This window comes from Pinus tabuliformis, chromosome 1_1, assembly GCF_031772625.1.
Source record: "Pinus tabuliformis cultivar Carrire ecotype Pingquan chromosome 1_1, CPIR1, whole genome shotgun sequence".
In the NCBI taxonomy this organism is placed as follows: Eukaryota; Viridiplantae; Streptophyta; class Pinopsida; order Pinales; family Pinaceae; genus Pinus; species Pinus tabuliformis.
Window position 1 is genome coordinate 433,484,087 of NC_142297.1, and position 12,602 is coordinate 433,496,688.

At 40.8% G+C, this 12,602-nt stretch overlaps 1 protein-coding gene across 1 annotated transcript; it reads right to left on the minus strand.

Moving 5' to 3' along the window:
* Positions 1-961: 961 nt before the first annotated feature.
* On the minus strand, positions 962-1,678 carry LOC149213574 (uncharacterized). The gene is made up of 2 exons (XM_089389074.1): positions 1,364-1,678; positions 962-1,153 (listed from the first exon to the last, which is right to left on the minus strand). The coding sequence occupies exons 1-2, from the start codon at positions 1,676-1,678 to the stop codon at positions 962-964; spliced, it is 507 nt and encodes a 168-aa protein (XP_089245200.1).
* Positions 1,679-12,602: the final 10,924 nt, after the last annotated feature.

Consider the following 12,602-nt stretch of genomic DNA (forward strand, 5'->3'; position numbering starts at 1 on the left):
GTCTTTGGTGTACAATGACTGGATTATAAATATGGTTTGAACGACAATTTCTGTGGACGTTGTTCTATGTATTTTTTTTAATTATAAAAACTTGGAAAAGTTACCAGGATTACCTGTGTCTATTTCTGTCACTTTGTTCCACTGTAATTCTATGGGAGATCTAGTCCTCACGCTCCCCAACTGGTATGCCTTCGTTCTGTTGTATCGTGTGAATGCTTTCATGAATTTCTGCTTGTTGAAAATGTCTGGAATTGTGATCTGCAGTGGTTAATTGTAGTACGCTGGAATTGTTTTAACTTACACAACAAATGAAAAAGAATATAACATTATAATACAGAAATAGGCAATGAATCAGATGGACTGTCTCTGCAAATGAAATCTGTCTTTTTCCTTCTTTATTTCTCTGTTCCAGAATTGCTGAACCCCGTCTCTGTCTTACATTTCTACCTTTATACATTGAGATTACAGTTAATTAAACTGTCTTGGGTTTCGGTTAGACAGTCATGCTATGGTTGACATTACAAGATTTTGATTAGACAGTTTTGTCTTTTTTTTTCTTCTAAATTAACAGATCAGTTCGTAACTACAGCTTTATTATTGTTTAGATCATAACAACCCTAACTGTCTATTTAACCTTGAATTAGTCATAACATCTTTAAAGAAACAAAAACAATTTAAACTCCTATCTCATGACTCATAACCTATAATAAAAAAAAAACAATCCAGACAACTAACAACCTTCCAACCTGGCTGAGACTGAACCCGGTCATGGTGAGCTAGATGCTCCTGCATCAGGCTCCTGGGGCAAAAAGAAATCATGGCTCCGGTCCATGAGCTTCTCGACAGAAGTACCGGTCTGTTCGATCTGCCTGGCATCAAGCCACGAACTGTCCTCAATTGGACGGTTCTTCCACTTGACCAGGTATTGTAAGTATTCTTTCCGCCGAGTTCGTTTAGCCACCTAAGTGTCGAGAATGCTCTCGATCTCGGGAGGTTGAATGTAAGGCATCTGTCTCTTCCAAGCTTCTCCTTCGTCCTGGGTGTTCCGTGTGGGTCGCGTGGTTCCATCTTCTTCCTTCTCCTCTGGGTCAGCCGTGTAGGGAAACAGGTCTGCTACATTAAAAATAGGCGAAATGCCTATTCCTGGTGGCAACTGGATCTCATAGGCATTTGCTGAAAACTTCCGTAGGATTTTGCAAGGTCCTATCTTCTTATACTTTAATTTATTGTACGTACCTTTAGGAAAACGTTCCTTGCACAAATGTGTGAGGACTTCGTCTCCTACATTGTATTGTACCTCCCTTCTCTTCAAATCTGCCCGCTGTTTGTACTTTAAGCTGCTGTCCTACAATTTAATTTTCACTTGTTCATGCAAATCCCTCATCGCGTTAGCGAAATCTTCTCCGTCTGCGCTTCGCCTTTCTTGCAATCCAAGATCTCGCAGTTCATGCACTCCACGAGGATGCATGCCGTACAGGATTTGGAAAGGGCTCAAGCCTGTGCTGCGGTTAGGTGAATCGTTGTAAGCGAATTCTGCCTGCACCAGCACTCGATCCCACATCCGCGAATTCTCTCCCACTAGACTTCGTAGCAGATTCCCTAAACTCCTGTTTACAACTTCTGTTTGTCCGTCCGTCTGCGGATGGTAAGCAGAACTGTAACTCAGCTGAGTATCCATCTTCTTCCACAGGGTACGCCAAAAATGTCCCGTAAACTTCACGTCCCTGTCTGATAGGATGGATTTGGGTAATCCGTGTAACCTGACGATCTCATTAAAAAACAAGTGGGCCACGTGGGTGGCATCACTGGTTTTCCTGCAAGGAATAAAATGTGCCATTTTTGAGAATCTGTCCACCACTACCATTACCGAATCGTATCCTCGTTGTGTCTTAGGTAGGCCTAAGATGAAGTCCAAGCTGACTGAGTCCCACGGTCTGCCTGGAATGGGTAACGGTGTATACAGTCCTGCGTTCTAACTGTGACCCTTTTCTAACTGGCACACTTTGCATCTGGCTACGAATCGTCGTACATCCCTCTGCATCCTTGGCCAAAAGTAAGAGTGTCGAGTTGCTCGAGTGTTTTATCCACGTCGAAATGCCCAGCCAAACCTCCGCTATGCTTTTCTCGAATAACGTTCTCCCTCATCGAGCAGTCAGGTATGCACAGTTTTCCCCCCTTGAACAACAACTTCTCCTGCAAATTGTAATCTAACCAAGGGCTGTTATCCCTCACCAAGGGGTTCTGGCATGCCTCATAGGCCTCCTTAAAGTCTGCATCCGTCTGGTACAAATCTCGTAAGTGCTCAAACCCCAGCACTTGCACAGTGCTTTCCTGTAGAAGTAGAGCTTTCCTACTCAGCGCGTCTGCTACTTTATTAGCTTGCCCGCTAATATGTTTCAATACGAAATTGAAACTCTGCAGATACTCCACCCATTTGGCGTGTTTGTGGTTCAGTTTGTGCTGCTGCATTACATATTGTAGTGCAGAATTATCTGAAAACAGCACGAATTCATTTCCCAATAAATAATGCCTCCAATGTTTTAATGCCTGTACCACAACATAGAACTCCTTATCATATGATGAGTATTTCTGTCTACTCTCGTTCAGCTTCTCGCTGAAAAATGCTACAGGCTTATCCTCCTGACTGAGAACAGCTCCAATTGTTGTCCCGCTGGCATCACAGCGAACCTGAAACAACTTCTAGAAATCTGGTAGTCTCAGGATCGGCCTCTCAGTAATCTTTCTCCTTAACAACTGGAAACTTCTCTCTGCTGCTTCTGTCCATCGAAAAGGTTGGCTGGCCTTTTTGATGGTGTCTAGCATTGGCGCACAAATTTTGCTGAAATTCTTTATAAATTTCCTGTAAAATCTTGCTAATCCATGAAAGCTACGTACCTTGAATAAATTTTTCGGAGATGGCCAATTCACTATTTCTGCCACCTTCTCTGGATCCATCTTCAGTTCATTCTCTGCTATTACAAACCCCAAATAAATTAATTCCTTTTGCAGAAAAGTACATTTCTTCAAGTTTATTAGCAGTTTATTCTGCTGTAACTTCTCCAGCACCTTACGCACATGTTAAAGGTGTTCTTCTTTCGTTCTGCTGAAAATAAGGATGTCATCCAAATAAACTATCACAAACTTCCCAATATACTCCTTCAGCATCTCATTCATTAACCTCATAAACGTACTGGGCGCATTGCTCAGCCCAAATGGCATGACTAGCCATTCGCACAGCCCCTCATTCGTCTTAAAGGCTGTCTTCCATTCGTCCCCCTCTCGTATCCGAATCTGATGGTACCCGCTTTTCAAGTCTATCTTCGAGAAATAAGCTGCCCCGCTTAAACAATCCATCATATCATCCATCCGTGTCAATGGGAACCTGTACCGGATAGTGATTTTATTGATGGCTCATGAGTCGGTGCACATCCGCCATTCTCCTCCCTTCTTGGGAGCGAGGACCATTGGAATGGCACAAGGACTTAAGCTCTCCCTTATCAATCCCTTGTCCAACAGCTCTTGCACCTGTTTCCTAATTTCTTCATTGTCCTTGGGGCTCATTCGGTATGCCGCTTTGTTTGGCAAACTGGCTCCGGGTATGAAGTCAATGTGATGACTTATGCTCCGTTTGGGGGGTAACTTGTCTGGCAAGTCATCTACAACTATGTCTGTAAACTCCTCCAACATTTGCTGGATCTCTGTGGGAAAATCTGATATTTCCGTATGCAGCAAGACTGTCCTTGCTTTCTTTACCACCGCATAACCTACCTCACTGTCCTCCACCTGTTTTAAAAACTATTTTCCGCTGACCAACAACGTTCTTGGTTCACTAGTCTCTGCTGTCCCTTCTTCTTTGATGGGTACAAGCGTATGCTTGATTCCATCCTTCACAAATTTATAACAATTCGTCAATCCATCGTGGACCACTTTTCTATCGTACTGCCAAGGCCTGCCCAGCAGTATGTGACATACATCCATTGGCATGATGTCACAAACAACTTTGTCCTTGTATCTGCCTATCTGAAACTCAACCTTGCTCTGTTCATCCACCAGCAACTGATGGCCTTTTTGCAGCCACGAAACTCTGTAGGGGTTAGGATGCTTCGAGCATTTCAACTCCAATTTTTCTACCATCTCTGTAGACACTAAATTGTGAGTACTACCACTGTCTATAATTAAGTTACAGCACTTACCTCGCGATTTACAAACTGTTCTGAACAAAGCCTTCCACTGCGTCTGTTCGGTGATCTCTTTAACTGGTTTCAACAACACCTTGTGCAGCACCAAAGCTTCTCCCGTCTATGGAGCATTCTCTGCTTCTTGGGAAGGTGTTGCTGCCTCTTCCGGCTGTGCCACGTACGCATCCCGTTGTCCAGTTAGATCTGCTTCTGGACATTCAAACGAGCGGTGCCCCCATTTATGACACCTATAACACTGATAACTAGCCCCTCTACCTTGGTCATTTCCCCTGCCTCGCTGGGATGACCTACCACCTCTTGTGTTTTCACTTCTATCTGTTGATCCGGAAGCTTTAGAACTGTTGGCTTCGTCACTGCTGTTAGCAGTTTGGCTCTTGCCATAGGACTAGCCTTTCCCTCTGCTGGCCCCTCGTCCTCTCTGGGCATTCTGCCTTCTGGTAATTTTCTCCTCAGCCTTCATTGCACTTTGATATGCCTCCTCAGTGTTGTTCGAAGATAAAATACTGATTTCATCCAAAATATCCAACCTCAATCCATTAACATACCTGTCTGTTCTTTCTATTGTATCCTCTGTATATCCAGCCCGCAAATTCACTCGATAGAACTCCTTCGTATACTCTTTTACCGTTAATCCTTTCTGTCTCAGATTCTACACCTGCCTGTGCAATGCAATCTGATAGTTCCTCGGCAGAAATCTACCCTTTAACTTGGCGACCATCCTTGACCAGGTTTTAATCGGCGCCTTGTTCAGTCTTTTCCTCTCGTTCTGAACACTATCCCACCATAGGGCTGCGTGCCCCTTCAATTTTGTTGCAGCGAATTTAACTCTGTGGTCTTCACTGACTTCCTCGCACTCGAAATACTTATCCATCTCACTGATCCAATCTAACAAAACTTCGATAGACAGGCTGTCATCATACGTCAGGAGTTCTGGCTTGGGTTTACTGCTCGCTATTAAAACAGATCTCAACAGTCTCACATCTATGGATTCACCTTCTGGTCCATCTGCTGCTACTTCAACTTCCTCTTCACTGTCATCACCTATTTCCGGATCTCTTCGTTTACCTACCTCTACTGCCTCCAAATGGGCAGCAAGAATTCTGATCTCCTCTCTCAATCCTTCCTTTGCCAATCTTCTAGCACCTCTGCCACGACCTCGTCTTCCTCTCTCCATTCCTCCTACTAACATAAAAAGTTGCTTTGATACCACTCTGATGTAGCCCAGCCTACATGGGCCCGCACTTTACACGTAAGCTCGCCTTTACACTTGGTCTTCGACTTTTGTGATGTGGTGGATTTGGTTTGTTATGCCGGTGGTTGTATGTGATGTAGCAATGGATATTTTTCGTTGGTAAATGGAATGTTTTAATGTGGTATTTATGGCCTAGCTACCAGCCTCGGTTTTGGTTCCTTCGTTCTCTCTTACCAAAATGTCTCAGTGGTCTGGTCATTCGCGACCCTTCCCTGCTTCTGTGCAGTCTGGTGAGAGTTTGAGAGCTCCCCTGTATGGCTCCTCCTCGAACGTTTATGGTGGTCTCTATCCCTTCGTTGGTTGCGGTTGCAAACGTGAACTGGTCTCTTGAGCTTGTCTGTGTGATGGTCTGTGGTTTTCTTTTGTGGCTCGAGCCTGTCAGGGCTCCAGAGGTATGTCTGCGTGAGCTCCTTCTTGGTTGTAAGTCCCTCGGCTTTGGTCAATCTTTTAATATTGTGAATGTAGTCCCACTGCTTCTGGTTTCTGTTCGTTTTATGAACTGGTCTTCCTTGCTGTTGGTGATTCGAGCACAGGTACAGGGCGAACAGCTTCGGCAACTATGCACAGGTAACTATTCTTCTCCTTGATTTATCCCTCTCTTCATCTGGTATTGAATCTAACCAGAATGCGCCTTCTGTCTCAGGTTCTGTAAGCTTGTCAGTGGCTCAACTCCTCAGCTTCTCGGTCCAACTGACTCAGGTACGCCAGGGTTTCCATTTGTCCTCTTTTTTTGTTCTTTCCTCCTGATCTTGCCGTAACAATGGCTAACCAAACCCTTGCTTTACCCTTGCAGGTCTGTGGTTCGACCTGGGCGCTTGGACTCCTTCGCGATTTTTGGCTCTCGAAGTAACAGTTTTCCTCCTGGTAGGCTCTGGTGTCTAAGTCCTGTTGGTTTACAGTTAGGGTCTTATTTTGGTTCTGGTATGGTCGGTCTTTTGTTGTCTGGTGGCTTTATTTGACTCGAGATGCTATCAATGGAATGTATGTGAACTGGTTTTGGCCTCTGTTTGGGTTATCCACTATATTTGATTAAAAAAAATGAAGAACCGACTCTGTCATGAAACCCTAACCTAGGGTTTGTCCCCCCTGGACGTTGTTGCTTGTCTTTGGTTTACCATGACTGTATTATAATATGGCTTGAATGACAATTTCTGTTACTCGTTTTTGGTGTACAATGACTGGATTATAAATATGGTTTGAACAACAATTTCTGTGGACGTTGTTCTATGTATTTTGTTTAATTATAAAAACTTGGAAAAGTTACCAGGATTACCTGTGTCTGTTTTTGTCACTTTGTTCCACTGTAATTCTACGGGAGATCTAGTCCTCACGCTCCCCAACTGGTATGCCTTCATTCTGTTGTATCGTGTGAATGCTTTCACGAATTTCTGCTTGTTGAAAATGTTTGGAATTGTGATCTGCAGTGGTTAATTGTAGTACACTGGAATTGTTTTAACTTACACAGCAAATGAAAAAGAATATAACATTATAATACATAAATAGGCAATGAATCAGATGGACTGTCTCTGCAAATGAAATCTATCTTTTTCCTTCTTTATTTCTCTGTTCCAGAATTGCTGAACCCCATCTCTGTCTTACATTTCTGCCTTTATACATTGAGATTACAGTTAATTAAACTGTCTTGGGTTTTGGTTAGACAGTCATGCTATGGTTGACATTACAAGATTCTGATTAGACAGTTTTGTCTTTTTTTTTTCTTCTAAATTAACAGATCAGTTCGTAACTACAGCTTTATTATTTTTTAGATCATAACAACCCTAACTGTCTATTTAACCTTGAATTAGTCATAACATCTTTAAAGAAACAAAAACAAATTAAACTCCTATCTCATGACTCATAACCTATAATAAAAAAAAACAATCCAGACAACTAACAACCTTCCAACCTGGCTGAGACTGAACCCGGTCATGGTGAGCTAGATGCTCCTGCATCAGATCCACCACGTTTTTTCGCCAGGAGTGGGAGTTTGGAAATACAAAACGAATTTAGAGCATGTTGATTATAGTGCTAAAAAGGTATCACATCAACCCATAATTGAAAATCTTAATACAGCTCAGCGCTTCGCTTCGCTCATGTTCACAGGGTGCAATGACGATTGTGGGACCACCGGTCAAAATTATAGTAATGAAGTACTCTGATCCTAATATTTGCTTTTGACATTTCATTTTGAATCGGCTTTTTTAGTAGTGTCCTAGTTTATGTTAGATTTGTATTTAAAATATAGCTATTTCTATATAGATAATGGAAAATTAAAAACAAAACAAATAAAATTATAAAATAATCAATTAAACAAAGTTTTTTGGTAGAAATGACATGAGAGATTTTTTTGGCCGACGTGTTTCGAACCAACAAGTGTGGTTCATTAATCAAGTCAAATAGATTACCCAACTAACAACTTCTGAGAAATCAAACCACTCAAAAGCCTGAAAACTTTCATCGCAAGGTTCGTTAGACTCGACTAATTCCTCAAGTTCATCACTTAGTCATTGAATCTAATTCATTAAATTCATTATTGCAAATGGAGGTGAATAGGCATATTCAGGTTGAATGGCTAACCAGACCAACAAATGTTGAGAGATAATACCACGAAAAGGCGTGGAATCTTTCTTCCCAAGTTCAGTTAGACTTGACCAAGTCCTTAAGTTCATCCCCTGGTCATTTGATTTAATTTCTTAAATTCACTACGGACTCGACTTTTTGTGCTCTTTCATTTATTTAATTGAATGTTTGAGGTTGATGAGGATTGCAAAGGCTAGTGCTAACTGCAGCTAATTAAATTTGTATACATTGTCAACTTTGCTTGCAGCTAATCAAATATGTATACAATCAACTTTGCTATATATCTTGGGAAGAACATGGATTTCTTAGGACCATTTAAAATGTGTTTTGATAGTAATATATAAACTTGACATTCAAACACAATGATGATACTTTCAAATTTTGACTTTGATCCATAGTGATAATGTTGAATGAAGTAATTGACTGAGAAAGATTTTAAATTTTGATTTTGATCCATAGTGACAACGTTGAATGAAGAAATTGACTAACAAAATTGAATGAATAAATTGACTAACAAAGATTGAATTGTAGTAGTCAATACTTTGAAATTCATAGTAAGATAGAACAATTGACTCAAAAACCTTGGATGGCAATTGTCAATACTTGACATTGACTCACAACGGCAAGCTTTAAAAAGATGGAGTTACGCCCAAGCGAAGCCTCCGATGAGCATCAATGGGAGCGTGAAACGAATGCTTCAGTTAGGTCTGCCATTTGCTTCTAGATTCCATAACATGATTTGGTTTAAAGTTTTATGTCGATATTGGCATTCGCTTAGATATTTTATCTTTTTTTTTTTTTTTTAAGAAAGAAAAAGAACGTTTGTTTTATATTATATAAAAAATAGTGCATAAATCAGAATATTGGGTAGTTGTGGCAACCTTTTGTGTGTATCCATCATCTATATTTGGCATACATGTATAAAAAACTTCTTTTTCATCATACAGTATGTATTCATCAATATGTTCATTAACACTATGTGGCACTAATGTGTTAACAAAAAGAGTAGAGTATCCAAATTATCTACATGCACTGAAGCACTATATACCTCTGTTTATATGTGTCATATACAAAAAAGGAAATGTAAAAAGAAAACATATAGATGAATACTTATCTTAACTGGCAGCATTTTTCTTTGTTTTGAGCCTGTAAGATATTATCACTACCCTGGTATGAGAAGGCGTCCAACATCTATGGTGAGTGAATCCATCTTTATCTCAATGTACATTCTGTCTGGCTCATCTAGTAGACCCTTTTTGGACATTTGATCTGCACTCTGGTTATGATCCCATTAAATATGTTGTATAACGGAGTCCGAAAAAGTGGCCCATTGCTTTTCAATCAGACCTAGCCAACCTTGAAGAGTGCTCTGTAGAATCTAGTTTTTTCCCAGTATATGATCAATAATGGTTTGAGAATCCCCAAAAACGTGCATGAGAGGAATGTCCATGAAGTTTGCAAACCACAGTAAGCCCTATAAATTCATGGCTTCAACTTTCATGTTCGTGCCTCTTCCCACATTCCAGTGTACCCAATACTCTTGCATTTATGAAAACTTGATCCAAAAACCACATCCGCACATCCCACTTTGTGATGCCCCATCAAAAAACCCCGTGAGGTAAGTAATGCATGGACCATCCCCCATATCAGTCTTTTCCTTTGGCATGCTGTTATTATCACTATCAACGTTGATCCATTAGGTAATGCGAGCCAGAACCTTTTCTTCTTTTACTTTGACATTTTCAAAAATTATTTGGTTGCACCACTTCCATATTTCCCAGAAAATAGCCAGTGGGATCATCCACCATGTGGACTGTTGTGAGCTCCACCAATATAAACAGTCAAAAATACTAACATGATGTAGATATGGAAATCCCATATTAACGGAAAAGTGTCTCCATATGCGAACAGTGCATCGACAATGTAAAAAAAGATGACTATTATCTTCTCCTTCATCCCAGCATAGATAGCAGATCCCCAGCCCTTGTCGTTGTCTCTTTTGTAGGTTGTCCCAGGTAAATTTTTTGTTATTTCAGGCCAACGATAGGAACAAGATGATCTTAGTGGGAAATTGCATGCGCCAAAAACTGTAGAACTAGCTTATCACATTGTGTTGTAGCTCTTGTGAGCAGAGGTAGAAATAGGTGGTCGCGACCTCTATCTCACCCATCTTCTTCTTACCAGCTCATGTGACCTGGTCTCCTCAACCATCTCTGCAAATACCAAGTGATTTCATCATGATTCAGATGTGTTCCCATTCAAGAACCAAAATGGTCAGTCAATCCCAGTTCATTTGCCCTCTTCCAAATAGGTATGCAGCCAAGTCGTTCTTGGATGACTTGGTTCCAGAAAAAAATACCTCTGTAATTGAGAATATGTAATAGGTCAATAGAAATGTTTTTATTCCTGCACATACCAAGGATCTGGGCCCCTCCAATCAAAATTCGGTGCCCAGTATTAAATTGCCAACATAGATTTTGGAGAAAAATCTTTTAATCTTGTTAAACCTAAGCCATATTGTCGACCCCGTATTGCAGCCAATGGATCCCCGACGCATCCAGAATACAAAGTCTGTGTCTTTGAGATATATAAATCTTATCACATTACTCCTTATGCCCTCTCCGAATAACCCACGCCATAGCGACTTCAACAATAACACCCATCCAAATCGCCGAAGATTTATAACACCCCATCCTCCCAACTTTTTTGGTCTAGAAATATGTTGCAATTTGACTAGGTGGTATTTAAAATTATGTGCAGCCCCAGACCATATATAATGTGCCATAATACGATTCAATGAGTTGATGATGAGTTGTGGAAGTCGATATAGATGGGCCCAATAGATCCCCATTTGGGTGAGCACTGACTGAGTGTGAGTAATGTGTCCCCCCAAAGAGAGGCACCTGAATTCCCACCCCCGAATTTTCTTGTGAAAACGATCAACCATCCACATCCAGTCGATGTTCTAGTATTTACAAGGCTTTATGTGATATCCCAGATATTTCATGCCCACATCCAGAGGATCTGCACCCACCCCAAATATTCTCTAGATATATGCAATGTCACTTATATTACATGCGCCATATAAAATTGTAGAATTAACAACATTCATAATGAGGCCTGTGGCTTGACCAAATTTGTTAAATATTTGAAATAATGTGAGCCATTTAAATCTATCAATCATAGCCATGATCAAAATATCATCAACAAAAAGGTTGTGTGATATATAAATTTGTCTACCTATGTGCAAAGCTTCAAAATTTCCTTCCGCGACAACTTTTTTGATGTGTAGACTTAGTCCATCAATGGAAAGAATAAATAAAAGGGGAGAGAGTGAGCATCCCTGTCTCAGTCCCCTACCCGCCCCAAAATAACGGGATGGATATCCATTTACAACGACTACATACCTAACATTTGTAACACAAGCCATAATCCATTCCACACCACTAGCCTGTATCCCAATCTTGTGAAGGACCATCCGGAGATATCCCCAGTCTAGGAAGTCGTATGTCTTTTTAAGATCGACCTTCATAACCACTGCATTCACTTTATTAACATGTATGGAGTGTAGACTTTCTTGTGCAATAGCCACATCATCGTGTATTTGTATGTTCTGTAGAAAACCATATTGTTCCGGGGAAATGTACTTTGATAATATGTGCTTCATCCTAGAAGCAATGGTCTTTGAGATAATTTTATAAATTAGATTGCATAGTGAGATAGGGTGGAAATCAAAGAAAGTGCTCGCAGGTACCTTCTTAGGGATGAGATAAATGTATGTAGAAATTATTTTGTTGGTATATAAACCCCTATAATCTCAACTCCTCTACCATGGCATGAAGATCATCTTGGAATATGTCATAAAAATGGAAAAACAGTTCAATAGTCCAGCCATCAGGACCCAAGATTTTGTCCCCCTTCAGTGTTTTAAGACCCTGATGTATCTCATCAATTGAGACAACCTTATAGAAATCCAAATTTTCTTCCTCATCAAACATCAAAGGGTAAGAATTTACCCCCGAAACTTGTTCCTCCCCGCAATCAAGCACCTTGCGCCTATAGGCTTGTTCAAAATGTGAAACTGCAAGATTAGTGATCTCCTATTATGACTAAAAGCAGTTTCCATCTACATCTGATATCTCCCAGATAGAGTTTACCTTCCTTCTATGGTTTGCATAGCGGTGAAAAAACTTAGTGTTCTTATCACCCTCCCGGATCCATATAGCTCGACTCTTAAGACGCCAAGTCATTTCCATTTTATGTAGGATATCCTTCTTCTTGAGCTCTAGTGCATGAATTTGGTTCCGCACCTCAACAAATGGGATTTGTGTGACCATGTGAGGTTGGAGAGACTCCAAGGCTGCGAAATCTTATACAATTCTTTTTTTTGTTGAGACTTCTTCCCGCATTCCCATACCTTGACGACATCCTTCAAGGCACGCAGTTTGTGCAAAATATCAACCTTGGGCGAGATATTGGCAGTTTTGTCCCGAATCCAGTGTGCTCTGATCAGAGTCTCAAAATCAGGGTCTTCTAACCAGACCCGATTAAATTTAAAAGGCATACCAAAT